General features: G+C 45.4%; 2 protein-coding genes, 1 long non-coding RNA gene and 1 pseudogene across 10 annotated transcripts in view; 2 read left to right on the top strand and 2 right to left on the bottom strand.

Moving 5' to 3' along the window:
* ash1l (ash1 (absent, small, or homeotic)-like (Drosophila)) overlaps nucleotides 1-1,293 on the bottom strand; it is a 60,311-nt gene extending 59,018 nt beyond the window's left edge. For 2 of the 4 annotated variants that reach the window (XM_061826499.1, XM_061826359.1), the window contains exons 1-2: nucleotides 1,158-1,293; nucleotides 86-170 (exon numbers count right to left, since the gene is read on the bottom strand). The gene's annotated coding sequence lies outside the window, so the exon portion shown is untranslated. Of the gene's footprint in view, nucleotides 1-85; nucleotides 171-817; nucleotides 993-1,020; nucleotides 1,135-1,157 lie in introns of those variants that run through there. The other 2 variants (XM_061826417.1, XM_061826387.1) reach the window with 2 other exon arrangements.
* LOC133504490 (uncharacterized) lies at nucleotides 97-23,477 on the top strand. Of its 4 annotated transcripts, none has more exons than XR_009796007.1 (4): nucleotides 97-197; nucleotides 4,675-4,796; nucleotides 14,490-14,586; nucleotides 22,336-23,313. It is a non-coding gene; the product is annotated as an uncharacterized LOC133504490 (long non-coding RNA). The 4 variants fall into 4 exon arrangements; XR_009796013.1 differs by lacking the exons at nucleotides 97-197; nucleotides 22,336-23,313 and adding exons at nucleotides 259-282; nucleotides 23,350-23,477; XR_009795998.1 differs by lacking the exon at nucleotides 97-197 and adding an exon at nucleotides 259-282.
* Nucleotides 14,139-26,061, bottom strand: rnf115b (ring finger protein 115b). Of its 2 annotated transcripts, none has more exons than XM_061826620.1 (9): nucleotides 25,778-26,058; nucleotides 23,768-23,826; nucleotides 23,619-23,676; nucleotides 23,325-23,536; nucleotides 20,864-20,932; nucleotides 20,690-20,768; nucleotides 19,948-20,041; nucleotides 18,224-18,339; nucleotides 14,139-14,577 (listed from the first exon to the last, which is right to left on the bottom strand). In XM_061826620.1, the coding sequence occupies exons 1-9, from the start codon at nucleotides 25,856-25,858 to the stop codon at nucleotides 14,452-14,454; spliced, it is 894 nt and encodes a 297-aa protein (XP_061682604.1). In that variant the 5' UTR covers nucleotides 25,859-26,058; the 3' UTR covers nucleotides 14,139-14,451. The 2 variants fall into 2 exon arrangements, with proteins under 2 accessions (XP_061682604.1, XP_061682682.1); XM_061826698.1 differs by lacking the exon at nucleotides 14,139-14,577 and adding an exon at nucleotides 14,595-15,852 and having other exon boundaries at nucleotides 25,778-26,061.
* LOC133504350 (5S ribosomal RNA) lies at nucleotides 24,462-24,580 on the top strand (annotated as a pseudogene).
* Nucleotides 26,062-27,451: the final 1,390 nt, after the last annotated feature.

Genomic DNA, 27,451 nt, shown 5'->3' with positions numbered 1-27,451 from the left:
TTGCTTTAACCAAAAGGAAGCACGTACATTGTTTAGCTCTATCACATCCACTAGCCGGCAGTGAATATGACACATTTGTACTCACCTCTTCTAGTTGTCCAGCAATGGTGTTCACATTATTTGGCTCCGTGTCCTTCCTAGAACGTGGTGGCCACACATCACTCAAAGTGCTGAATTGGCAAAATATGACACGAAAGGTAAGATGTAGGCAAGTGTGTGTGTATAAGTGTGAGATCAATCAAAGCCATGCATGTCCTGTGAGTCTACACTCCTGACAGGCAGGTAGGAGTCATACGTCGCACCTTAGGTTAAACTATTATTCCGTAAAGTTTGTGTGCCAAATATTAACCAGGGACGTGGCAAATAGCCACAAAACAGTGCCGATGCACATTACCTCAACACCTCCGATATGATCTCGAAATATATTTTTGTTATTGATTATAATAAGAGGGCCAGTTATTGAGGATGGCGTCGTCGTCGTAGTGCTAAATATAGCGCTAACCAACGCGTTGTGAAATAATATTGCTAAATAGCCTAACAAGGACATCAAATCATCACATTTGTACGACCTTGGTTGCAAGCATCTTGTTATCTATCATTTTATGATTACTGATGTGTTAAGGACCACTGAAGCTATTTTCATCCAGCAAATGGAATGTTCAATTTACAACGTTCGCGGGCATGTTAATAATGAGTCGCAAATTCCCAATACTCTTTTCAGCTGCTCCTAGTCGTAAAAGAATCATTTCGATAACGTGTATTTTAGTGTGGGATTCTGACTACGACCGTGCAGTCCGAGTGATGTACATAATCTTACATCTCCGTCACATTCTCGTAGGCACTCGTGTTACTACATCTCAGCTATGACGGCTAACGATGCACGAGCGAGTCCGCCAAACCATAAAAAAACGAACATTACCACGGAGCCACCAATACTATTGTAGAATTAAAATACTGTAACCCCTCGCTTAGAGGTATGTATAGTAATATTCCTGAGGTATAACGTTACAAATGCACTACCGTGTAGGTTGTTTTTACTAAAAAAAAAAAAAACCACTGTCAACAAAATGGCGGCTATGTTGAATCAACATAGAGCTCCGAAAAGGATCTCCCTCTTTAATTCCTTCTTCTCTAGTGGTAAAATCCTTCTTCCTTACGGCGAGTGATAGGCTGTGTTTTGTCCCAGAGGTTCCAAAAATCCACACCAACGCTCTGTTAGCTGGGTCTGAATGTGTCAGCACGGGCCTCTGTCGTTGCTCGGGCCTCCATGTCTGCTCAGCCCGTGTCGTTCCAGTGTCAACCCAGCACAGGCACTCTCAGCCTCGGGGAGGGAGGGAGAGAGAGGACGGGTGGGGGTGAGTGGACTGGAGGAGAGGAAGAAGGGAGCAAATGTCACTTGTTCAGCTGCTGAGAACAGAGTATATCTTTAATAGTTTCTCCACATTTTGTTTATAAATGTAATGATTTCTTAATGCTATATTCATGTGTCAGCTGTCAAATTACTGCTTGTCAACACATCAGGTATCTCTTTGCCTAGTTCATTAATAATTGTGCTGAAGATGTTCCAGTCCGAGTGCAGCGCAGGCCAGTCCATTAATGAAGTAGGCGTCTACTTGAATAATTCATCATTCCAACTACAGTATGAGCAAAACAATATCTTGTTTCTGCTTCTGCCATCAGGCGTGGTTTCAATTAAGTATCTTCTAGCCTACTGTGTAGTAAATTGGGGCTCCTAATTTCACACTGACAACTAACTGACTTAAAGAGCAACTGACACCTAAATATACGTTTTAAAATACATATTGTTATGAAAACTACATATAATATTAACTTCAATGCCTATACGGGAAAAAAATGAGCATAGAGCGTGTCATTAATGGGCAAAGTTGCGGAAGTCTCACTCAACATCCCAGTGGCGGCCATATTGCCTGCGACGTCATTAAAGTCACTGGGACATTCGCCATAGAATACACCCTGTGCCACCTGGTATGGCAGGTGAACAAGAGAGATTTTTTGATTTTTCTGATGCCCTTACTGAGACTGAAGCTCTTTTTGAAAATGCTGTTTACAATTATTTCTACATTATCCTCCTGTTTATCCTACATTTGCTCAAATCCTTAAAACATCTAATAGATCACCCTTTCGGCTTACACTCGGAGGAAAATATAGCACTAATTACTTGTAATCTTCTGGATCAGAGAACAGGTCTGGAAGAGAAGTCATAACGTCATCATCGTGGTCAACAATATCACTGTTATTACTCTGTTGTGCCAATAGTGGATATATTTCTGCCAATTTTGAATTTGTTGCGGCAATAGCAGTGGTTATAAGTTGGTTAAGTGATGCCTTTATGCAGGGAATACAACAACATCCACACAATGCAAGAATAGCTGCAAACAGCGATAGAAACTAGGACAGAGAACACCAAATTTTTAGATTTGCCAAACCTTTTTTTTTTTTTTCCCCACCACTCAGACCTGGCTGATGTGTTTACACCAGAGTGCTCCTTCATCTTGTGGTTCAGGGTGCGGAGGCCTTAAATGGCCCTTGTGCGTGACCCATCAGGTGCTGTGATATTTGGAATAAACAACACTGGTCACCGAACATTGAGCAGTTATTATTTTTGTTGTTATTTGAAATGAGGTTGCGCCTCTTTATCTTATGTGTGGTAGGCATAGTTGACTGAGTATAATTATTGGTTCTGTTGTTACGTATTTTTGTCAGCTTTACAGGTGTCCAAAAGTAGCATATGAACAAAAATATCATTATGGCTGTCAATGTTGCAGCCCAACATGCCATCATATTATTTAGCCATTTTGAAGTCATGTCGACCAAGTCACCCCCAAATGAGTCAAGTGTCTTTTAAATCTTCACCAGCCTTCAGGTATTTTCAGATACTATAAATCTGCACCCACCGTATGCTGGTCTTTGCTCACCAAATATCTATCTACAAATATCTATCAAGAAGGCGGGGTAGGTGGTGTATGGACCTGGAGGAACAGTGAGTCATCACAGCATGTGAATAAAACAAACCAATCATGAGAGATGGTCTCCCCGGCTTTCTTCGCACATCAACTTCTTTGATGTGTGGATAGCAAGTTATGCAAGGCTGCCCTGCACGGGGCAATGCATAGGTCGCATGATGTAATGCGGCTGTTGTCAACCGCAGGTATAGAGGCCTTATCGGTTTAAAGTTGACCTGTCATGAAATGGATACTTTTTGGTATATTATTAATGAAAAGCCCACAGCCAATATTGTCCCATGTGTTTTTTCACCACAAAACATGATTTTGACGTATACAGCTTTCTCTAACTCCCGCCATGAAAATCCTCTCAAGGGATTTGTTTTCGACAAGAAGCACGAAGTGACGTTGGAGACAGGTGCGTGCTCAAGCGGACTCATTTGTTTCTATTATTTTTACCTGCGGGAAGATAGCTCGTTGTTCTTTCGTGTGAGCCAAAATGCCGGCTCATTGCATTGCTAGACATTGCTTGAACACTCGGAGAATAGAATTACCCTTCATAAATTTGAAAGAGACCCTGTTCATTGTGAAAAATGGATTGCACGGGTGAAGAGGGCGAGAACTTCGTGGGTTCCAAATAACAGGTAGGTGTGTATACAGCTACTAAAAAAAAAATTGTTTGGGGCGGACCACGTAATCGGTCTCTCTCATAACGTAGCAAAAGATCCGCATATCAAATGTGTCGATGTGTGCATACAGCTACTAAAAAAATAATAGTTTGGGGCGGACCACGTAATCGGTCTCTCTCATAACATAACAAAAGATCCGCGTATGAAATGTGTCGATGTGCACGTCGCCCAGCCAACAATGTCTCACTCATCCTTGTCTTGATAGTTAGTGTTCATCGTGTACTGCGGCGGCTTTGAACATACCCCTAAAAGCAGCATGGCTCAGCTCCACCTCCTCCTTATAGGCCACCAAGGCCCCAAGAATCAGCCACACTAGCTGAGGCTCCACGTTCGGGGGTCACAGCTTCTGCGAAGGCTGTGCGTCGGGCTTTGTGATGCAGGCGGCTCTGAAGAACCCAGCCGAGAATGCGTTACTCAGTCGCGTGCGCGCATAAAGTTCCCCGGCTCGACTGTGAACACCCCCTAAAGCAGCACCGCTCGGCTCTGTCATAAGCTACACCGGCCTGTTGCGATGAGCCGCGATGGCTCATCTCCAGCGCGGAAGTGGATTGGACGGGGATGCGGTTTAGCCATGATTGCATATCATCTGAATATGGCTCGAAACAATAGTGTAATATTGCCCTGAGGGTTCAAAACAATAGTGCAATATTGCCCCGGTAACTTCACTTGGTTGTGTGGTGTTGTCCTTTTCGAAAACAGCTTCCGTGTCAGAAGGGGCGTCGGAAAAATCTGAACATCTCTGTTGTTCGGCTTCCATAGTAGCAGGCACTGCGCATTTTCAACGGCGGAAGTGACGATGACGTCAAGGATAGAGGACGCGACTAATATGGCAATCACTTAGATGTCGAGGACACTCAACTGCGCAACTTTGCGCATGGATGACGCACGATCCGCTCACATTTATTTTTTCATATAAACATTGAAGTGAATACTGTTATATGTATTTTTCATAACAATATTTTAGAATGTTTATAGGGATGACAGTCCCACTTTAAAGGGAATGACACAAGCCACTTTGACAGGACTGAAGACTGCTGTGAACACGCCCACAACACCGCAGACTTCAATTCGCCAAAATTACCAATACCGGGTCTGACCTGACTCCACAGAGGAATACCAGTCACAAAAACAGAGCCCTAAGTCAGTAAGTTTGAGTGAACTAAAACAAGATCAGTATTTCTCCATACTTTATGTGACATTTTGGCTTGGTGGCAACTTGAGATATTTCTCGTGTAAACGGCTTCCTTTTCTCAAAAATGGTTGGGTAATTGAGAGACCAGAAAAAAGGAAGTAATTTTGCCTTTTGTGCATTTTAAGGAAAGAGTGTCCAAACATTTACCTGGGAACTGTTTTAAACTGGAAAAAAAAATGCAATAAAAACACAAACTGTTTTGTCATGTCATTATCCAAGCCGCTTATCCTCACAAGGGTTGCGGGAAAGCTGGAGGCTATCCCAGCTAGCTTTGGGCGAAAGGCAGACTACACCCTGAACTGGTCGCCAGTCAGTCGGAGGGCAGATACCAACACCATCACTGAGCGGGAATTGATCCCATTCTGCCCGCACCAAAGGCAGATGTGTTGTACCACTACATTCACTATCAGTGACTCATAGTTTTTAAATTGTATAATCACTAGTTGTGACATGGCGGCATGGTGGATCAGCTGCTAAAGCGTTGGCCTCACAGTTCTGAGGTCCCAAGTTCAATCCCGGACCCACCTGTGTAGAGTTTGCATGTTCTCCCCGTGCCTGCGTGGGTTTTCTCCGGGCACTCCAGTTTCCTTCCACAACCCAAAAACATGCAACATTAATTGGACACTTCAAATTGCCCCTACGTGTGATTGTGTGGCTGTTTGTCTCCATGTGCCCTGCAATTGGCTGGTAACCAGATCAAGGTGTACCCCGCCTCCTGCCCATTGTCAGCTGGGATAGGCTCCAGCACTCCGTGCGACCCTTGTGAGGATAAGTGGCTAAGAAAATGGACGGGATGGATACTTGTAAAATTTAAATCTTAAAGATCCTAATTCTGTGATTGTAAATATACACAAAAGTACTAAAGTTATTATTGCGGTAATAGCGTTTCAATACACACCATCATACTATACTGAGATTGGCAAACTGCTACCACAATTTGTACTAATGTGGATCCAATCCCTAATCACAACTATTTAATTACAATACATATTCTGAGATTTTAAACACTCATAAAAGCAGTGGGAATAATGCAGCCCTATGGGGGCACAAACCAGTGCAATCTGTAGGCCGGTCCCAAGCCCGGATAAATGCAGAGGGTTGCGTCAGGAAGGGCATCCGGCGTAAAAACTGTGCCAAACAAATATGAGCGTTCATCTAAAGAATCCCATACCGGATCGGTCGTGGCCCGGGTTAACAACGCCCGCCCCCGGCACTGCTAACCTGCAGGGCGTCGGTGGAAATTCAGCTACTGTGGGTCGAAGACAAAGAAGAGGAGGAAACCGGATCCAGCGTCAGAAGAAAAAGAGGAATGCACAGAGCCTACAACTGAGTGTAGGGACTTTGAATGTTGGGACTATGACAGGAAAAGCACAGGAGTTGGTTGACATGATGATTAGGAGAAAGGTTGATATTCTGTGCATCCAAGAGAGCAGGTGGAAAGGTAGTAAGGCTAGAAGTTTGGGAGCAGGGTTTAAATTATTCTACCACGGAGTAGATGGGAAGAGAAATGGAGTAGGGGTTATTTTAAAGGAAGAGCTGGCTAAGAATGTCTTGGAGGTGAAAAGAGTATCAGATCGAGTGATGAGACTAAAATTTGAAATTGAGGGTGTTATGTATAATGTGGTTAGCGGCTATGCACCACAGGTAGGATGTGACCTAGAGTTGAAAGAGAAATTCTGGAAGGAACTAGATGAAGTAGTTCTGAGCATCCCAGACAGCGAGAGAGTTGTGATTGGTGCAGATTGTAATGGACATATTGGTAAAGGAAACAGGGGCGATGAAGAAGTGATGGGTAAGTACGGCATCCAGGAAAGGAACTTTGAAGGGCAGATGGTGGTGGACTTTGCAAAAAGGATGGAGATGGCTGTAGTGAACACTTATTTCCAGAAGAGGGAGGAACATATAGTGACCTACAAGAGCGGAGGTAGAACCACGCAGGTAGATTATATTTTGTGCAGACGATGTAATCTGAAGGAGGTTACTGACTGTAAAGTAGTGGTAGGGGAGAGTGTAGCTCGACAGCATAGGATGGTAGTATGTAGGATGATTCTGGTGGTGGGTAGGAAGATTAAGAAGACAAAGGTAGAGCAGAGAACCATGTGGTGGAAGCTGAAAAAGGAAGAATGTTGTGCAGCCTTCCGGAAAGAGGTGAGACAGGCTCTCGATGGACAACCGAAGCTCCCGGAAGACTGGACGACGACAGCCAAGGTGATCAGAGAGACAGGCAGGAGAGTACTTGGTGTGTCATCTGGTAGGAAAGGGGAGAAGGAGACTTGGTGGTGGAACCCCAAAATACAGGGAGTCATACAAGGAAAGAGATTAGCGAAGAAGAAGTGGGATACTGAGAGGACTGAGGAGAGGCGAAAGGAGTACATCGAGATGCGACGTAGGGCAAAGGTAGAGGTGGCAAAGGCTAAACAAGAGGCATATGAAGACATGTACACCAGGTTGGACACGAAAGAAGGAGAAAAGGATCTCTACAGGTTGGCCAGACAGAGGGATAGAGATGGGAAGGATGTGCAGCAGGTCAGGGTGATTAAGGATAGAGATGGAAATGTGTTGACTGGTGCCGGTAGTGTACTAAATAGATGGAAAGAATACTTTGAGAAGTTGATGAATGAAGAAAATGAGAGAGAAGGAAGAGTTGAAGAGGCAAGAGTGAAGGACCAGGAAGTGGAAATGATTACTAAGGGGGAAGTCAGAAAGGCACTACAAAGGATGAAAACTGGAAAGGCAGTTGGTCCTGATGACATACCGGTAGAGGTATGGAAGCAATTTGGAGAGATGGCTGTGGAGTTTTTGACCAACTTATTCAACAGAATACTAGCGGGCGAAAAGATGCCTGAAGAATGGCGGAAAAGTTTTCTAGTTCCCATTTTTAAGAACAAAGGGGATGTTCAGAGCTGTGGGAACTATAGAGGAATAAAGTTGATGAGCCACACAATAAAGTTATGGGAAAGAGTAGTGGAGGCTAGACTCAGGACAGAAGTAAGTATCTGCGAGCAACAGTATGGTTTCATGCCTAGAAAGAGTACCACAGATGCATTATTTGCCTTGAGGATGCTCGTGGAAAAGTACAGAGAAGGTCAGAAGGAGCTACATTGCGTCTTTGTGGATCTAGAGAAAGCCTATGACAGAGTACCAAGAGAGGAACTGTGGTACTGCATGCGTAAGTCTGGTGTGGCAGAGAAGTATGTTAAAATAGTACAGGACATGTATGATGGCAGCAGAACAATGGTGAGGTGTGCCTTAGGTGTGACAGAGGAATTTAAGGTGGAGGTGGGACTGCATCAGGGATCAGCTCTGAGCCCCTTCCTGTTTGCAGTGGTAATGGATAGGCTGACAGATGAGGTTAGACTGGAATCCCCTTGGACCATGATGTTCGCAGATGATATTGTGATATGCAGTGAAAGCAGGGAGCATGCAGAGGAACAATTGGAAAGATGGAGACATGCACTGGAAAGGAGAGGAATGAAGATTAGCCGAAGTAAAACAGAATATATGTGCGTGAATGAGAAAAGTGGAGGGGGAAGAGTGAGGCTACAGGGAGAAGAGATAGCGAGGGTCGACGACTTCAAATACTTGGGGTCAACAATACAGAGCAATGGAGAGTGTGGTCAGGAAGTGAAGAAACGGGTCCAAGCAGGTTGGAACAGCTGGCGAAAGGTGTCTGGTGTGTTATGTGACAGAAGAGTGTCTGCTAGGATGAAGGGCAAAGTTTACAAAACAGTGGTGAGGCCGGCCATGATGTACGGATTAGAGACAGTGGCACTGAAGAAACAACAGGAAGCTGAACTGGAGGTGGCAGAAATGAAGATGTTGAGGTTCTCGCTCGGAGTGACCAGGTTGGATAGGATTAGAAATGAGCTCATTAGAGGGACAGCCAAAGCTGGATGTTTTGGAGACAAGATTCGAGAGAGCAGACTTCGATGGTTTGGACATGTTCAGAGGCGTGAGAGTGAGTATATTGGTAGAAGGATGCTGAGGATGGAGCTCCCAGGCAAAAGAGCGAGAGGAAGACCAAAGAGAAGGTTTATGGATGTGGTGAGGGAAGACATGAGGGCAGTTGGGGTTACAGAGGAAGATGCAGGAGATAGGCTAAGATGGCAAAAGATGACACGCTGTGGCGACCCCTAACGGGACAAGCCGAAAGGAAAAGAAGAAGAAGAAGAAGAATAAAAGCAGTGGGAATCCAAAAATGCAAGATGTCCCCAAGGTATAAGCCAAACGTTGGAAGGATAGCTTGCAAAATTGTCATGATCCTGGATTCCAGCCAGGGCTGGGCGTGGCCGTCTAATCGGAAGGGTCACACCTGCGCCTCATGACCTCCGATTAGACCCAGTACATATAGGACCCGGGGGACGACAGAGACTCTGCTAGATCGTTGCCTCTCATGCCTCGTTCCCGCACTACCGTACTCCTGACGTCTACCTCCCGTGTACCGACCAACGCCTGTCTCCCGACCTACCCCGTAAGCCTGCCGTTATTGATCTTGCTGCTTGTTTGGACTGACTCCCTGGTAACCGACATTGGAACGAATAAAGGCTTATTCCGCACTGCTTACCTCTCACCTGAGTCGTGCATTTGGGTCCACCCCCGAGTCTCGTCCGTGACAGAACGATCTAGCCAAGAACATGGACCCAGCCGACTCTGAAGCCATTCGCCGTGCGCTGCAAGTGCAGGGCAAACGCCTGGGTGAGCAAGAGGCTGCTCTCCAGGGTATGACTCACCAGATCCAGGAGCTCTGCACCCAGCTGCAACCGTGGCTAGCCTCCCAAGCTAGCGCGGCCGCTCCTGTGCCTCCCCGTGCCACCATCACTCCTCTCTCTCGACCAGAGCGGTTCTCAGGCGACTCCGGTAACGTCAAGCCCTTCCTGGCGCAGTGCGATCTCCACTTTGAGCTGCAAGCTTCTGCTTTTCCCACGGACCGCTCCCGGATCGCCTTCGTCATTTCCCACATGACAGGGAGGGCGGAGGCATGGGCCACCGCCGAGTGGAGCCGTAACCCGGAGACCTGCCGCTCATGGGCGAGCTTCGTCTGCGCGCTCACCCAGGTGTTCCAGTATGCGGCTCCGGAACGCCAGGCGGCGTCGTCACTCATGACAATTCGCCAGGGACGTCGCCGCGTGTCCGACTACGCCATCGAGTTCCGGATTCGGGCTGCCGAGAGCCGCTGGAATGAGGAAGCCCTCCATGACGCGTTTTACGAGGGACTGTCCCCACAGATCCGTGGTCACCTCGTGGCCATGGATCTTCTGCTTTCGCTTAACTCCCTCATCGCATTGGCCCTCAAGGTGGACCAGCGCCTCACCATGCAGAGACAGATGGAGGGCCTGAGGGAGGAGGAGAGGGAGAGTCGCAGTCCGGTTGTTTCCGCTTCCCGACCACCCGTGTTGTCAGCTTCACCGGAAGCCATACAAGTGGAGGGGCTTGGCAGCTCAGCGGAGGAGCGCTTACGTGGGCGACGAGAGGGACGCTGTTTTTACTGCGGGCGTTTGGGACACTTGATCGCCCGCTGCCCGACTCGACCAGGGCATTCTGACATCAGGATCGCTACTCCGGTGAGTGTGCGGTACACCGCGACGGGGTCAGGGAGGTCCCTTCTTCACCTCACCTTGGGAACGGACTCCCGTTCATGCTCTGTGATGGCTTTCATAGATTCTGGGTCGGAAGCAAACCTGATAAATCCCCGCGTGGTCGAGGAGCTGGGGGCGGCAACCTTCCCCACGCAACGGTTTCCTCACGCCTATGCCGCCAACGGCAAGTTCCTTTGTCGGGTTACACATCGTACTCAGACGCTACGTATGAGCTTTCCGGACGCTCACTCGGAGCGAATTAGCTTTCATGTCTTCGACGCACGTAGTAGCGACATCATCTTGGGCAGTCCGTGGCTCAAAGAACATAATCCGCACATAGATTGGACCACGGGTCAGATCAAGACTTGGGGTGAGGACTGTCTCAGTCGTTGTTTCGCTGTCCGGAGAGACAGGGGTATTCAAGTCGCGCCGGTTCGGCTAACAGAACCTGGTACCGCCCTGGACCTGACCGCAGTGCCCTCCTGCTATCATGACCTACGGGAGGTCTTCTCTGAATCTAAGGCAAAGTCTCTACCGCCACATCGGTCATACGACTGCGCGATTGAACTCCTGCCAGGCACCTCTCCTCCCAGAGGGAAACTGTTCTCTTTAACCGGACAAGAGCATCAAGCCATGAGGGACTACATCGAGGACTCGCTGGCAGCCGGACTCATTCGCCCCTCATCTTCACCAGCCGGTGCGGGGTTTTTTTTGTCAAGAAGAAGGACTCCACGCTGCGACCCTGCATCGACTACCGAGGACTGAATGACATCACAGTCAAGAACAGGTACCCTTTGCCGCTTATCTCTACAGCATTCGAACTCCTCCAGGGAGCCCGGATCTTCACCAAGCTCGACTTGCGCAGCGCTTACCATCTGGTGCGGATTCGGGAAGGGGATGAGTGGAAGATGGCGTTCAACACCCCCACAGGGCACTATGAGTATCTTGTGATGCCCTTTGGACTGACAAACGCTCCGGCCGTCTTTCAGAACTTCATTAACGACGTGCTCCGGGAGTTCCTGAACAGATCTGTCTTTGTTTACCTGGATGACATTCTCATCTTTTCAGCAGACCTAGCCTCTCACATTCAACAAGTCCGAGAGGTGCTCCGGCGTCTGCAGCAGCACCAATTATACGTGAATATGGATAAGTGTGAGTTCCATCAGGCATCCGTGTCCTTCCTGGGCTTCGTCCTGGCTGAGGGAGAGATACGGATGGATCCCGGGAAGGTCGACGCGGTGCTGCGGTGGCCTACCCCCACCAACAGGAGGGACGTGCAGAGGTTCTTGGGATTTGCCAATTTCTATAGGAAATTCATAAGGAACTTCAGTTCCGTGGCCGCTCCTCTGCATTCGCTCACTTCACCAAATACCACCTTCGACTGGTCCGGGACCTGCCAGGAGGCCTTCGGCAGGCTCAAGGCAAGTTTCACTACTGCGCCCGTTCTCATTATTCCGGATCCCGATAACCAGTTTGTGGTGGAGGTGGATGCATCGAATTCAGGAATCGGAGCAGTCTTGTCGCAGAGGAGTCCCAGGGATGGAAGGATTCACCCGTGCGCGTTCCTGTCTAGAAAGTTGACCCCGGCAGAGAGGAACTACGACGTGGGAGATAAGGAACTGCTGGCGGTCAAGAGCGCGTTGGAGGAGTGGCGGCACTGGCTGGAGGGCTCGCAAGTACCGTTCGTTGTCTTCACGGACCATAAGAACCTTGAATACCTGAAGTCCGCGAAGAGGTTGAACGCCCGTCAGGCCAGGTGGGCTCTATTTTTCACCCGCTTCCACTTTAAGGTGTTTTACCGCCCAGGCTCCAAAAACGGCAAGCCGGATGCACTCTCGCGGATCCACGAGGGAGGGCGTACTGATTCAGACGCCACTACTATCCTGCCAGCGGGGTGCTTCGTGTCCGGGTTCACCTGGTCGATCGAGTCGCGGGTGAAGGAGGCCCTGGAAGAGACACCGCCACCCGCGGATTGTCCGTCGGGCTGTCTTTTCGTCATCCCATCTCTGCGGGGAGACGTCATCAACTGGGCCCATACCAACAAGACGGTCTGCCACCCGGGTATGGCGAAGACACGGTCAGTGGTCGAACAAAGATTCTGGTGGCCTAACCTCAGCAAGGATGTAAGGGAGTTCGTCAACGCCTGTGTGCTGCCAATAAAACTTCCCGCCTACGGCCCGTTGGTGAGTTGCAACCCCTGTCAATCCCCTTCCCTCCGTGGTCACACATCGCGATGGACTTCGTTACCGGCCTGCCGCCTTCACAAGGGAACACAGTGGTGCTGTCCATAGTGGACCGTTTCTCCAAGATGGTCCACTTCGTGCCACTCCCGAAGATCCCGTCGGCCAAGCAGACAGCCCAGTTGGTATTAGACGAGGTCGTCCGATACCACGGTCTACCCCAGGACATCGTTTCGGACAGGGGTCCGCAATTCAGTGCCCGTTTCTGGAAGGAGTTCTGCAACCTCATCGGCGCTTCAGCAAGTCGGACATCGGGTCATCACCCAGAGTCTAATGGCCAGACTGAGAGGATTAACCAGGAATTAGAGACCGGTCTTCGATGTCTGGTATCCAGGGACCAGAGCACGTGGAGCCAGCACATCAAGTGGGTGGAGTATGCCCACAATTCCCTACCCTCCGCTTCAACAGGTATGGCTCCACTCCATGTCGTGCATGGGTATCCTCCGTCCCTGTTTCCTCCACTGGTCACAGAATCCACAGTTCCGTCGGCCCTGGCCGTGGTGCGACGCTGCAAACGGACCTGGGAAGCAGCTCGGAGGACACTGCTGCGCATGAGCAGCACCTACAAGGCCGCAGCAGACCGCAAGAGGAGGGCCGCACCAGAGCTCAGAGTGGGACAGCGAGTGTGGCTCTCCACCAAAGATCTCCCGCTGCGGACAGAATCCCGCAAACTTGCTCCCAGGTTCGTTGGCCCGTTCCCTGTTTCCAAGGTTATTAACCCGGTCGCCGTCTCGTTGAAACTGCCCAGGTCGATGAGGGTGCACCCTACGTTCCACGTCAGCAGACTTCGCCCGAATCGCACGTCGTTGCTGGCTCCCCCGCTCAAGTCACCCCCGCCCCCCCGCATGGTCGACGGTGGGTTGGTGTACACCGTGCGCCGGTTGCTGTCTTCCCGCCGCAGAGGGAGGGGGGTCCAGTACCTGGTGGACTGGGAGGGATATGGCCCGGAGGAGCGCTCTTGGATCCCCTCCCGCTTCGTCGTGGACCGCTCCCTCATCAGGGACTTTCACGCGGCTCACCCTGATGCGCCTGGGCCGTCCAGAGCCGGCCGTTGACGGGGGGGGACTGTCATGATCCTGGATTCCAGCCAGGGCTGGGTGTGGCCGTCTAATCGGAAGGGTCACACCTGCGCCTCTTGACCTCCGATTAGACCCAGTACATATAGGACCCGGGGGACGACAGAGACTCTGCTAGATCGTTGCCTCTCATGCCTCGTTCCCGCACTACCGTACTCCTGACGTCTACCTCCCGTGTACCGACCAACGCCTGTCTCCCGACCTACCCCGTAAGCCTGCCGTTATTGATCTTGCTGCTTGTTTGGACTGACTCCCTGGTAACCGACATTGGAACGAATAAAGGCTTATTCCGCACTGCTTACCTCTCACCTGAGTCGTGCATTTGGGTCCACCCCCGAGTCTCGTCCGTGACAAAAATGTCTATATATCGCAGCTCGTAGGACAAAGGAAAAGGTCAGAGAGTTGGGATCAGTTTCACTTTAATAACTGCTTTATAAACAGGAGCGTGACGCTGATTCAGATCAAGTGGAGACATTAAGTCACTGTCTTTGTAGCAGTCTACATGTAAAAGTGTTATCCTTCAGGTTCGGAACATTGAATCATCCACTGAAGAAACCAGAGGAGTGTAGTAGCGTTGCGGTCTTGTTAGCTTACTGCTAAGTGATTTAGTGCAAAGAAAAAATAGGGATCCTTGGCTGAAATGTGCAAATGAAGTCACAGTTCAAGCTGCAAGTAATGACAATAATGATCGCCATATAAGCATAGTTGCCACATCTCAGATGGTCTGCCTCCCCTCCTGCTCTGTCCTGATAGAATGACCCTCTGGAGAGTTCGACGCATGCAGGAGGAGGCTGTTGTCAACGCCGTCGAGGCTTTTTCGGCACACTGGACAGGTATCATGCTGGAAGAGGTAAACAATCAGCAGTATCAGTTTGAGAAGCTTGCCGACAATCAGAAACAGATTTAATGGCCAAGTATGTAACAACATGAGGAATTTGTCTCTCTGGTACGACATTCATGTTGAGTACGGAGAAAAACAAGTTTAGCATCAATGATAGCTCATAAATATTTGAAACTACAAATACATGGTAGTTGATGACCACAAAGTTTCCCACCTGCCTTATTTGATGTGTACAGGTGGGGATAGTTGCTTTTTCAGAGATCTGGACCTTTATTTACTTATCTTTTTTACTTTTACGCTCCAGAATTCAAAACTGATCTCAGAATTCTGTAGTCCTTAATTTGTGAAAATGGGCTTGTTAAAAACGGCATTTATAAAAACAGGTTAAGTCAACCACGGTGAAGGTGATTGGGATCTTGGGGACTTATAAGGGAAAAAAAACAAAACAGCAACATCGAGGAACGTCAGCAAGAGGCATTAGCGACTTTGACACCACATATGTGGAGGAGCAAGATATTCCCACTGCAAGAACTTATTTAAAGTGGGCCTGTCAAGAAATTGATTATTTTTGGTATATTATTAATGAAAAACGCATAGCCAATATGGTCCCATGTTTTTTTCACCACAAAACATGATTTTCACGTATACAGCTTTCTGTAAGTCCCACCATGAAAATCCTCAGGGATTTGTTTTCGAGAAGCAGAAAGTGATGTAAAGGACAGGGGCGCCCGAGTGTACTCTTTTGTTTCCATTAGTTTTACCTCCGGGAAGGTAGCTCGTTCCTTCATGTTAGTCAAAATGCCTGTTCATTGCATTGCTGGACATTGCTTGAACACTTGGGAGACTGGAATTAATCATCAATCATAAGTTTGAAAGACACCCTGTTCGTTGTGAAAAATGGATTGCACGAGTTCAGAAGACGAGAGCTTCGTGGGTTCCAAATAACAGGTAGGTGTGTATACAGCTACTAAAAAAAATGAGTTTGGGGCAGACCACGTAATCGGTCTCTCTCATAACGTAACAAAAGATCCCGGTATGAAATGTGTCGATGTGCGCGTCACCCAGCCAACAATGTCTCACTCAGTCTCGTCTCGATAGTGTTCATCGTCTACTACGGCGGCTTTGAACATACCCCTAAAAGCAGCATGGCTCGGCTCCACCTCCTGCTTATATGCCACCAAGGCCCCAAAAATCAGCCACACTGGCTGAAGCGCCGCGTTCGGCGGTCACAGCTTCTGCGAAGGCTGCGCGTCGGGCTTTGCGATGCAGGCGGCTCTGAAGAACCCAGCCGAGAATGCGTTACTCAGTCGCGTGCGCACATAAAGTGCCCCGGCTTGACTGTGAACACCCCCCTAAAGCATCACCACTCGGCTCTGTCATAAGCCACACCGGCCAGCTGAGATGAGCCGCGATGGCTCTTCTCCGCCGCGGAAGTGGATCGGATGGGGCTGCGGTTTGGCTATGATCGCATATCATCTGAATGTGGCTCGGAACAATCATGTAATATTGCCCCGAGGGCTCGAAACAATAGTGTAATATTGCCCCGGTAACTTCACTCGGTTGTGTAGTTTTGTCCTTTTCGAGAACAGGTTCCGTGTCAGAAGGGGCGTTCAGTTCAGTTGTTGTTCAGCTTCCATAGTAGCAGGCACTGCGCGTTTTCAACAGCGTAAGTGACAATGACGTCAAGGACAGGACGCGACTAATATGGCGACCACTTGGATGTCAAGGGACACTCAATCGCGCAACTTTGCGCATGGATGACGCACAATCCGCTTTCATTTATGTTTTCATAGACATTGAAGTGAATACTGTTATATGTATTTTTCATTACGATATCTATTTTATAATGTTTATAGGGATGACAGTCCCACTTTAAAAAAATTGTTGGCTGTGGAGATGAGGAAAATAATGTGTCTCGTGCCCACAGGAACACAAGCTTTTGATGTGAAGAGTATCGGCATATAAGTATTTCAGTTATCATTAGCTAACTAAGCATTTAAGGAATAAACGTGTAAAAGGGACATACCTTGCATAGGGAGGTATTGTATATAAGTGAGAGTTAAATTGATGTTTACTTTTGTACTTTAGTACACTTCAGTCTTTTAAGTGTCATGTTCTCTGTTTTGGTTGGGTTAGGTTGATTTAGTTTTTTCCTGTGTTCCATGTCTCATATGTTCATTTGTTGTCCACCTATTCTCGTTTACCTTCCTCCCTTGTGTTGGCCAATCAGCTCCCTCCAGCCACTCGTGTCATGCCCAGGTGTTTCTCATTTTTCATCTTTGTGTATTTATAACTCCCGTTTTCTCTCACTTCTTGTCGGTCCATTGTCCTTGTCACAGGTTGCTCGTTGCTTTATTGCTCATTGCCTAATTTTGAGTATTCTTAGTTGTTACTTTAAGTTGTTTTTGAAAATACTTTTTCAGATTCTTCTACTCCTGCCTCGTGTCCCTGCAATTGGGTCCTCCACGCCTTGTTTTGCCTTCCTCGCACTTCACTAGCCCTGACCGTGACAGAGTTGAGTCAGTACTTCTGCGGGACAGTTAATTTGTTACACATATTACTTTTGGTCCCTTAAAATGTTGAAAGCACATATACAAACTTGTTATTGCTACACTGTTCACCTGATTTGGATATAAAGAAAAATTAAAGGTGAAAGTTGGCAGTTAAATCATAGCTCCTGACTATGTACAGATTTGGGGTAGGTCGCTGCACATGAAATAAACCGAAGACCCCCTAAATTATCAGATTGACAGAAGCACAACAGATGAAAGGATTATATACAAATTCATACCTACATTGAAACCAGGACTTTACTTACACTATGTTAAAAAAACACAATGATGTATCTTTCATGACACATCTCCTTCCTGAGCAGTATTATGGCTGGAGATTCCCGATGCGTTATATTGGCGTACAATGGCTCGAAGTGATGAATGTGGCACCTTCAAGCATCTGGAAATTGCATCCGAGGATGATCCAGATGTGCAAAGTTTGCAAATCTATCCCTAATATCTCTGCTGATTCTGAGGATGTTACAAAAAGAAGCGCTGTGCCCACTTCAAATACCTCTGCAAGTCTCCCTTTAACACAAATTTTGTTACACTTACCAGAAGCTTTCAGAGAAATTACATCATTTGAGTTTCCAATTTGTTTAAAGAAATAGTAACTTTATTGCATGTAAATGTCTGACTTTGCGAGAAGTAACTAAGACAGAAAGGCTTAATACTTTTATTCAGTCGTTATTCCAGCATTTAGTAAAGACAAGGTCCTTTGGTAATCTAATTGACCTAAAACGGGAAAAGTTTAGTCTGATTTCATGTCAGTCAGTTGGGGGGAATCCCATCTTTTTACATAGTATGTACTGTTAACATCTGGTTTCAACTGTATGTAAACCATGTCAACCAAAGCAAACCAACTATTCAAACAAATTATTATTTGTTATAGAATCTACACTGAAGCACTCAACGAGAAGCAGAATAGCATACTGTAACTCACATAAGTCTGTTTCCAGTTTTTATAAAACTAAATCCTTGGTCAATATAGACGGGAAACCCAAATGTTCCATTCAGGTAGGAACAGTACATGGCACTTCTAAAAAGTCTTACACCCTTGACAGGACGGACCTACAGTCAATTGTCATCCTTACCAGCTCCAGCCATGGCACGATACATTCACTGTGGAAATAATGGAGGCAGGGTAGCTTCCGGGCAGATTCCCTTAATGAATACTCCTCCCTACAAATTGTACACTCCAGTCTGCACTCTGTGAGACAGGAGTAGAAAGTAAGCGCTTTTGTTTATGAGAAAGAAATAAATAGCAGTCAGAAAACATTTAACAATTCGTCACATAGATTCGAATGGGGGCGGCTGAATAATTTCGTTATCATTTTATCTTGCCATGTTCAGTTAGTACAGTATCACAAAAGATTCAATCTGGCTTGCATTCCTTGATGAAAGAGAGCTTTCTTGAAACGTTATGAATTCTCACCCAAATGTTCTCAACAGTCAGTAAGTTAGTTTTACGTTGCACGAGCACAATACTTATTTGTTGTCATCTAGGCCGCATCAGAGTGGAGTGGCAGACTTTTGACTTCCATTTTTCATCTGCGGCCATGCCTTTTTTCTCGTAGTTAGCAGCACATGGAGTCATTCACTTCTTTCTTTAGACATTGTGGCCACATTGATGTTGTTGATCTTAGTCTTTGCACCTGTTTTCAGCACTTACCTTCATACATATTTAATGTATCTTGAAACAAAACACCAAAATGACTTTGGTGCAACTTTAAATATTGTTGTAGAACAACATGTATGCTTTATAGACTCTGCATGCCATGGCAGCATCTGAGGCTCACTTGCACAAAAGCCACAAATTTACTGTTTCTCTACAGCTGAGTTGAGTAGGTGAGTATAAACCACGACGTAAAATTGAATATTAATTGACAAAACCTTATCACAATAACGACGATTTCAAATCCACCCATTTTGCAAGCCTTATGCTATTCGCATTCAATCGACAAACCTCGTAGATGTCAAACTTGTTGGCTTTTGTGGGACCTTTAAAAAAAGTATCAGTATAAGTTTTGTTTATTTAATCAATATGTCCAAGTTAATGAAAGGTTTCTTGTGAATTCTTTTTTTTCTTGCTGTGCAAAGTTATTAAATCAAGTGTTCTATATAACTGACGGTAAAAATTCATTTTGTCTTTCATAGTAAGTACACTTCAGAGTCGACACAAACACAAATACCTGTACTAATACTTAAGTTGTGTGAGCACTTTTACCATAATTGATATTATTACAATTAATAGTATATTTGCATAAAAGTGACTTCATAAATTGGAACTGGAGAAAAATACTGAATCTTGTTTTAAAGCTCCCAAGGATGCAATTATGCACTAACAAAGGTTTGAGGTTTATGGTAGGTTACAAAAAGTTTCAGTAACAATTTTCCACACGCCAAGAAGTGCTAAAGAAGTATCCTGCAGAAAATAAATTATTATTGTAATAATATGAACCAATTATTATAATCAATAGAGTGCAGAAACAAAACACAGCATTCAAACTAAGAATTTATCATGAGAGAAGATTGGAAAGCTAAAAGGAAAAGAGGAATGTAGAAACAAAGAATGAATTAAAGGGAGAATGCAGTGGAGAAAGGAAGTTGACTTTTTTGTTTTGCAAATGAGTGGCAAGATACGTAAGGATGACTTAAAAACATGAATGTTAAAAAACGGTTTAAATGTTAAAGGATGAATTCAATGAGACTATATCAGAAGAAAAGGCAAAGAATTAAAGGGAATAATTTCTTGTTAACTGTTTTGAAGTAGATGAGTTGTACTGGATAAATACCAGCGCCATAATGGGGTTCCCACCTGTTTGCTCTTGAGAAATGTAAACCGTCGGCAAGGATGAGATCATGTTCTTTTCAGCGGGGGGTGGACCTGTGTTCTCCAACTGTCCTAACAACTGGGATGACAACAAATTGGGTTGTTATGGTGATGTGTTGATGTCAGCCGATAAGCTTTGCATTTCAGCTGGATTTGCACTAGCTTTAATGGTTCAAGAGACGCAAAACGATTTTTACTCCTCCCCGGTGCCCCAGTTTGAACATCCATCAGAATATTTTATGCAAGAAAAAAAATGCAATGGATCAGCGCGATTCAAATGCGAATTAGGTTTCAATTAGTCAAAGTGGATTAAAAAATATGAATATCTGTCAAGTGCAGTAAACTAATGTGCCTGTGGGTGACAATGACACAAACGTCTACCCCCAAACACACCCAGTGGCAATCATAGATTGAATGGCACCCTTAGGCGTGCCACCTACATTTGCCATCATTCACCAAGACCCCCACACCCCTCCGGAGGTCGCGCCCATAAGAGTGCAAATCCCCCATACAAATGGCAGTGATTAATGTGATAATTTCATCACATAATCGAAAAACATTTCACATAGCATTTTTTTTATACAGGGGGGGCATGTTGCAGCATTTCAAATGCTGCTTTCATTTCTGGAAAGGTGTGTATTTGTCTATCATTCAGATACATCAATACAGTGGGAATTAAGAATTGTACAGGTAGTCCAAAAAGAAAAGAAAAATGTATCGTCTTGACCTCTGTGATGACTGTATCCAGACCTCCCTGACCCCAAGCATAATCTGCAGGGTTTGAGTACAACTGTAGCATGCTTGTTCTGACAAAGAAACAGAAAGTGAAATTGTCACTTCTCGTGAGATAAAATCTGCAGTAAATATGAAATAAAATATTTGCTTAAAAATGGGAGGTCACAATGCAGTAGGTGCAGCGCCAGGGTTTGCGTTGGTAGTGAACAGGTTGGTCAAGTAGTGGTGCACAATCCTTGACAGGGCAAAAACAGAAGCAAAGGTTTGTGAGTAATCATCCCAGATGATTCAATGAAACAAATGTTGCAACACTTGATATGAATCCAAAGCTGTTAACCATTTGGGCACTATTAAAAACCCAGACATTTTTTTGTAGCACTGTACATTTTTAACTTTTTCAAAATATTGCTAATCATTACAGGCTATTCACTGATGGTGTAGTGGTGCATTTGCCTGACTTCGATCCAGGCAATGTGGGTTCACTTCCCACTCAGTGATGGTGTGATTCTGAGAGTGTACGTGCCCTGCGACTGACTGGCGACTATTTCATTGTGTAGTCTCCCTTTCGCCTGTTGTCAGCTGGGAGCAGTTCCAGCACCCCATCACTCTGAACTGGATAAGTGGTGCAGGGGTGGCCAACCAGTCAGAGATGAAGACCCACATCATACACATCAAAGACCCATATCATAAACATGAACATCATTCCCTCCTCACACACACACAATATTTCTCAGCCAGATTTATTGTAAATGTCACACATCAACATGATGACCAGAAAAAATCAAATCCTACAGAGTACCAACACCACAGCAGTAATTAAAAAAAAAAAATAGTGTGCTCTCTCACGTAGACAAACTACCAGTTCAACCAGGTTCTGTCTTATATGGCACAATTCTCATCTAATGCAACATTAAAATACTCACATGACTGGAGGTCTGAGTGCAACTGTGAATCAATAGCCGTGCTCATGTCCAATATTCTCTATTCAACAATGTGGCTTGGCAATTGAAGGTCTGATACCATTTGTTTAAAATATTTGTTTTCAGGACACAAGATTTCAGCGACGTCACAGAGGCATTTTAAATAAATTTCCCTTAATTGTATTGGTTAGTGGCCTTTGCAATGTTCCAAGCCAATTGACACGATGCAAGTTTTAGTCTCATATGCTTTTCTGTCTTAATTTTCAAAATGACTAACTTGTGACTGCAAAATTCAGTCCCTTTTAGAGATTCCATGAGGGTGTCAACGACGAGTGATCTTAAGTGAAGATTTGAAGCTGTGAAATGCGCAATAGACATCTGACACAAAAAAGCAAAGTGGCTGGCCATTGCGCTACACAAAAAAAAATAGGAGCTCTCGTGCTCTGATAAAAATGTCCTGTCTTCATCCACATGTTTTCGTTTAAGTGTGCATTTTCCCTTCCATTTTGAGAGCTAAATTATCAAATTATTTTATCCAGCGATCACCATCCTACTTGGCAAATCTGAGCTATTTTCATTCGGTGCGTATGCCAGTTTTGCGAAAATACCATGCTAACCTTTCCTGCTGAGGTCACGTGACCGTGGTCGGGAGACGTCTTCTTTGTGCCGAGGTCGTCCTGCTCAGGGTTAATTCTTCCATCTCTCTCTCGTTGCACAGCTGAGCTGGGTGGCAAGAACAATAAAGGCACCTTCCCTGGTCGCCATCGTGCTTTTTTTTTCCTTCTCACCCACCCACTGCGAAGTCCCGTCTCATTTATGCATTGACGTACGTGCACACACACACACTAAGCTTGTTGCTGCAATACCTGTAACAACCGTAATAAACAACAAATACCGTAATAAATGCAAGCAGCACTCGCTCGCTCACAACTACCGTAATAAACTGAAGCAAAGTGCGCGTGTGCACAGAACTTCAATATGCTTTTGTGCCTTCAGGAGAGCCGGACAAAAGGAAGCAAAGAGCCACATGCGGCTCGAGAGCCGCGGGTTGGCCACCCCACTGCATTATAGAGAATGAATGGTTGAATCATTACATGCTAGTGTTTAGCATTTCTGTCCGACAATTCTTGCAAACTATTCATTAACCCTTTTCAAAATAAAACTCAATACCTCTTCACCTGTTCCAGACTGGTTGTTAACTTAAGCATTTCCCAGATCATTTTCAATTGTCATAAAAGATGGTCTATCAATACTCACACGTTTAATACTAACTTTGAAAGCATCTCACTCAACAGTCAACCCTTGGCATGACGCGTATGCGATACTTTGACAGGAAGTGACTGAACGAGATGCCAATGATAAATGATTGTTGTTTTCATTTTTATTTTGATTCACTTTGTTCCTTTATCTCACTGTTCATGGCTGAAATAATCCATTTTGACTTTAATTCAATAGCAGCAACTGTGAAGGTCTGAAGTTCCCAGCATGCATTACCCCATGCAATGCTGAACTGTTGCTGTAATAAAGGATATCAATCGAAGCTTCAGCTACTCTAAGAACTACATTCAGCGTGATACTTAGTGGTTATTTTAATTATTTGTTTTATTAGTTTCTTTTCCAGATGGTCAAATCATGTCTTTGCAAAAAAGTTTGGGGACTGTTGTTCTAGTGCGTTTAGTTGATGATGTTGTGTGTCATTTCACATACCCTTCCAATTGAGGTCTTTGTTCAGGTCGAGGTGAGCTCTCCTCTCCGGGCAGAGAGAGAACCTGCGGTGCTCTGACCTCAGCATTGCCCAGTGGAACAAAAGGAAGATGACTTTGAGTGCTAAGCAACCTCTCGCTGTCTTCCTGCTCTGACTCTGACGATGGCGGGTGCGACAGCAGAGCAGTGCGCTCCATAAACAATAGCTGCCATAACTTGGGATACAGAAGAAACAGTGAATCAAAACTTTTGAGAAAGAACAGTCGTCATATTGAACTATATTTAGCGATGGATTACTTCTGAGAACAATGAGTTTGAGTCTTCACTGCTGTCTGGTGTGTTGTTCTCCAATAGTCTGGATCAGTCATTTATAGGAAAAAATCAGGTTCACTGATGTAAACTTTCAATTTCATAAAAAGGAGCTCAATACCAAAATAGTCCTGTACCTGGAGTCATCATCCACCTCCTCAATAAAATCAGACTTGCACCTGGGGCAGACAAAATCCTTGAAAAGAAAACAAAATACTAAATTCCCTACAGGGATGTAAACACACTTCATTTGCAAGCATTGGTCATTGAACTAATTAATTCCTTAATAAAGTGCATACCCAAATCTTTTCTCTTTTTTGGAGGGGAGAGTCTCCTGTTCAGCTGTTAGATCAAACAGAATGAAGAATCTGCATTGCTTTAATGCCAGGACAGCTTGACTGTGTCACAGTGAAGTTTTCAAGCTTCCTCTTTGGTTTTTTTAGTACACTGGTTCCTCTACTAATGAAATTAATCCATTCCAGAAGTCATTTCGTAACGTGAATTTTTCGTAAGTGGAAGTGCCATTTTACATGTAAATAGAGTAATCTGTTCTAAGACCCCCAAATTGGAATTGTATGTATTCTATATTTTATTTTTTCTCCACAAAAGTAGTTGTCTTTCGGATACTACTAAGTGAGAGCCATTGTCCTCAAATGTAGAAAACATAGAATAATGGTGAAACTTCCAAGGAGTGGTTTGCCTACAAAATAAAAAAAATTGCCAAGAGCACAGCGACGACTCATCTATGATGTCACAAAGGAATAAAGGAGAACATCTAAATAACTGTAAGCCTCCCTTACCTCAATTAAGGTGAGTGTTTATGGCTCAACAGCCTACAACCATGCTACCCTGAGAACACCTGATCTCGTCAGATCTTTGAAGGTCAGCGGGTTTGGCCCTGGTTAATACTTGGATGGGAGACCGCCTGGGAATACCAGGTGCTGTAAGCTCGTCTCCCCAGCTTGATGAAGAGGAGTTGCGTCAGGATGGCATCCAGCGTAAAACTGTGCCAAACAAACATCTAAGATGACACGCTGTGGCGACCCCTAACGGGACAAGCCGAAAGGAAAAGACGTTTATGGCTCAACAATATGGAAGAGACTGGGCAAAAATAGCATCCAGGGCAGAGTTCCAAGGAGAAAATGACTACTGACAAAAAAAGAACATAAAGACTTGTCTTACTTTTCCATCATCCATCGATTTTCTGAGCCGCTTATCCTCACAAGGGTCGCAGGAGTGCTGGAGCCTATCCCAGCTATCATCGACAGAAGGCAGGTTACACCCTCAACTGGTTGAGCCAGACAGCCATTCACAGGGCACATAGAGACACACTGCGGGCAATTTAGAGTCTCCAATTAAAATTGCATTTTTTGGGTTGTGGGAGGAAACAGGGGTGCCCGGAGAAGACCAACGTAGGCACGGGGAGAACATGCAAACTCCACACAGGGAGGGCTGGTATTGAACCCGGGTCCTCAGCAGTGTGAGGCCAACGCTTTCCAGCTGCTCCACCGTGCCCCCCGTCAAAATGATGATGTTTTTAAAATGACATTTGTCGAGAAAGCTCTTGTGACTGATCTCATGACATCGGTTCAAGTGGTCATATCGTCATGGTCTGTAAATATGTTTTGAAGTGAGAGTTTGTTGCGCAAGTGCGTGACTCACAACCGTCCGTCCCCCCCCCCCCAGCAGAAACCCATCTTCTGCCAAGAATTCAAACATTATCCAACGCAATACAAGCAACCAACAATTGTGTAATGTATAAATCGGCTGTGTGTGGTTCAACTCGCACATTGGTGCCGCATAAACAATTCCGACAGAGTAGCACCCCCCCACCTCCGTATCCAACATGATACAAGTAGCGACAACTGGACACTGGAGTAGCCTTCTAAATATGGCCATGCAAGTGTATCACCAAAGATGTTATGTCTCGTGCATGTAAGGAACACAGACGCGAGTATTAAACATTTCACCCAAGTGAAAGTGCTCCATTTAGAAATTCCCTTTACTAAAGGAGTATATACAGGCTATGGTGGTATATTAAGATCAACCAACTTTAACGTCGACCGCAAAGCATGATGCACATGTAAGTTTATCTAGAAGAAAAAGAAGGCATGTCATGAGCTCTTATCGACTCCAAAGTAACATACCGGGAGTAGGGGTTGCGTTTCGCGCTTGCAGCAGTGGCAAAAGAACCGATGCTGAACTGTAGCCCCGGCGGCCTCCGCCATGTTCCCGGAGAGGCGCACAACTCCGTGCGTGCGGATGTCCTTATAAGTCAAAACAGCAAACCCAGCAACGGGGCGCTTCACGTCACATCATGTGTGACACAACCACTACCACATGATGACACAGCGTCTACTGCCCTGTGTCACAGTTGGAGACGTGCAGACGTCATTTTGCCTTATTGATTGTCTGGCAGTGTGTTCTGCAGGTCTTTGTTATTGTTTCAAACTCAACTGGAGCAAATGTGAATGACGTCACGCACGCTGTGAGAGCGACATCTTCCTCATACTGGTTTAGACGAATAAAGGTTCAACAAAACAATGGCCCCCCCCCCCAAAAAAAGTAATAAAACAACAATAAAAGGAGTTAAGGAAGCATTGCGCCTCAAATGCGGCAGGTGTCGCCAAAAAGAGCGCAAGAAAGTCTGCAAGTAGCTTTGTTGACGGCACATCTGCTACACAGTCCCGATGTGCTGCATTCGAATCTCGGCTAAGCCTCTCCTGTGATATCCTCTTTTACCAGTTTACCAGTACCTGTTTTCTCCAGGTAACCCAGTTTGCCCCCAAAGCATGCACTTTAGCTTATTTGAAAACTAACATGTATGCTTTTGACCACTGCACCTTTCTTTAATCCTGCTCACAAAGCGTACATTAGGGTTCAATATTTTCTCCTAAATTAGCTTATTTTTATTGCTTTTTTTTTTAATCATTTTTATTCATCTTCACTGGTCAATTGCCTCGCCTTGAAAAAAAATATATTTACAATACCTAAAAATGAGTAGTTAAATACAGTATAAATTTCATACTGTAGCAATCATTAACTGTGAATTGTAACTATTTCAAATACAATTTTAAAAATGAGAATGCATTACATTTTATTTTTTACAGTGTAGTATTTCATGTATTTTGACATTTTTTCCAACTCATCTACACGTGCCCAGGTCCATCTGTCCATTTTTTTTAAATTTCAATATAGCCCTGGAGAGCAAGCACAGCATTAATCGTTTGCCCACTGAGTAATGAATTAATAAAACCTTAAGAATTGTTTGTACTCTCGGAATTTCTAAAAATGGGTGAGCAACCCATTCTACATTTCAGCTTCATTTAAGTTACAGTGAATGAAGATGGAGACAGTATGGTTTGACTAGCTTGAGATAAGCAGCACCGTGGGGACTGGTAAAAGAGTCTGGCTCACAGCTCTGAGGTCCAGAGTTCAAATCCAAGCCCCGCCTGTGTCGAGGTTGCATGTCCGACCCCTTCCTATGTGGGTTTTCTCCAAGGGGTCCAGTTTCCTTCCAGATCCCAAAAAACACACTTCATGGTGGGTTGATTGAAGACGCGATTGCCTGGCAACCAGTTTAGGGTGTAACCCACAACCCTTGTGAGGATAAGCGGCTCAGAAAATTGATGGATAGCTAGAAGTGACTTTGTGCAAGCACCCATCATTTTCAGTGTGGATACTGAGGGGTGAATGCTCTGGAGGGAGCAGTCTCCAGAAGCCTCCGACGGCACCACCAACAGTCACATTTGTTGTTCCGAGTTTGTTTTAAAGTCAATCGAGAGGACAGATGGTCACTAAAAACATGGACTAAGTAGTAA

This window comes from Syngnathoides biaculeatus, chromosome 1 (genome assembly GCF_019802595.1).
Source record: "Syngnathoides biaculeatus isolate LvHL_M chromosome 1, ASM1980259v1, whole genome shotgun sequence".
In the NCBI taxonomy this organism is placed as follows: Eukaryota; Metazoa; Chordata; class Actinopteri; order Syngnathiformes; family Syngnathidae; genus Syngnathoides; species Syngnathoides biaculeatus.
The sequence above is the reverse complement of the archived record's forward strand: the minus strand, read 5'-3'. Positions and strand labels throughout refer to the sequence as shown.

Excerpts from the sequence above, each read along its gene's own strand:
- rnf115b (XM_061826620.1), bottom strand. The coding sequence starts at position 25,858 with ATGGCGGAGGCCGCCGGGGCTACAGTTCAGCATCGGTTCTTTTGCCAC. Across the intron at positions 23,677-23,767 it reads GAGGTGGATGATGACTCCAG|ACTATTGGAGAACAACACAC; the intron begins GTACAGGACTAT and ends TGACTGATCCAG. Across the intron at positions 18,340-19,947 it reads CATTTCTCAAGAGCAAACAG|AGTGCAGACTGGAGTGTACA; the intron begins GTGGGAACCCCA and ends CCTGTCTCACAG.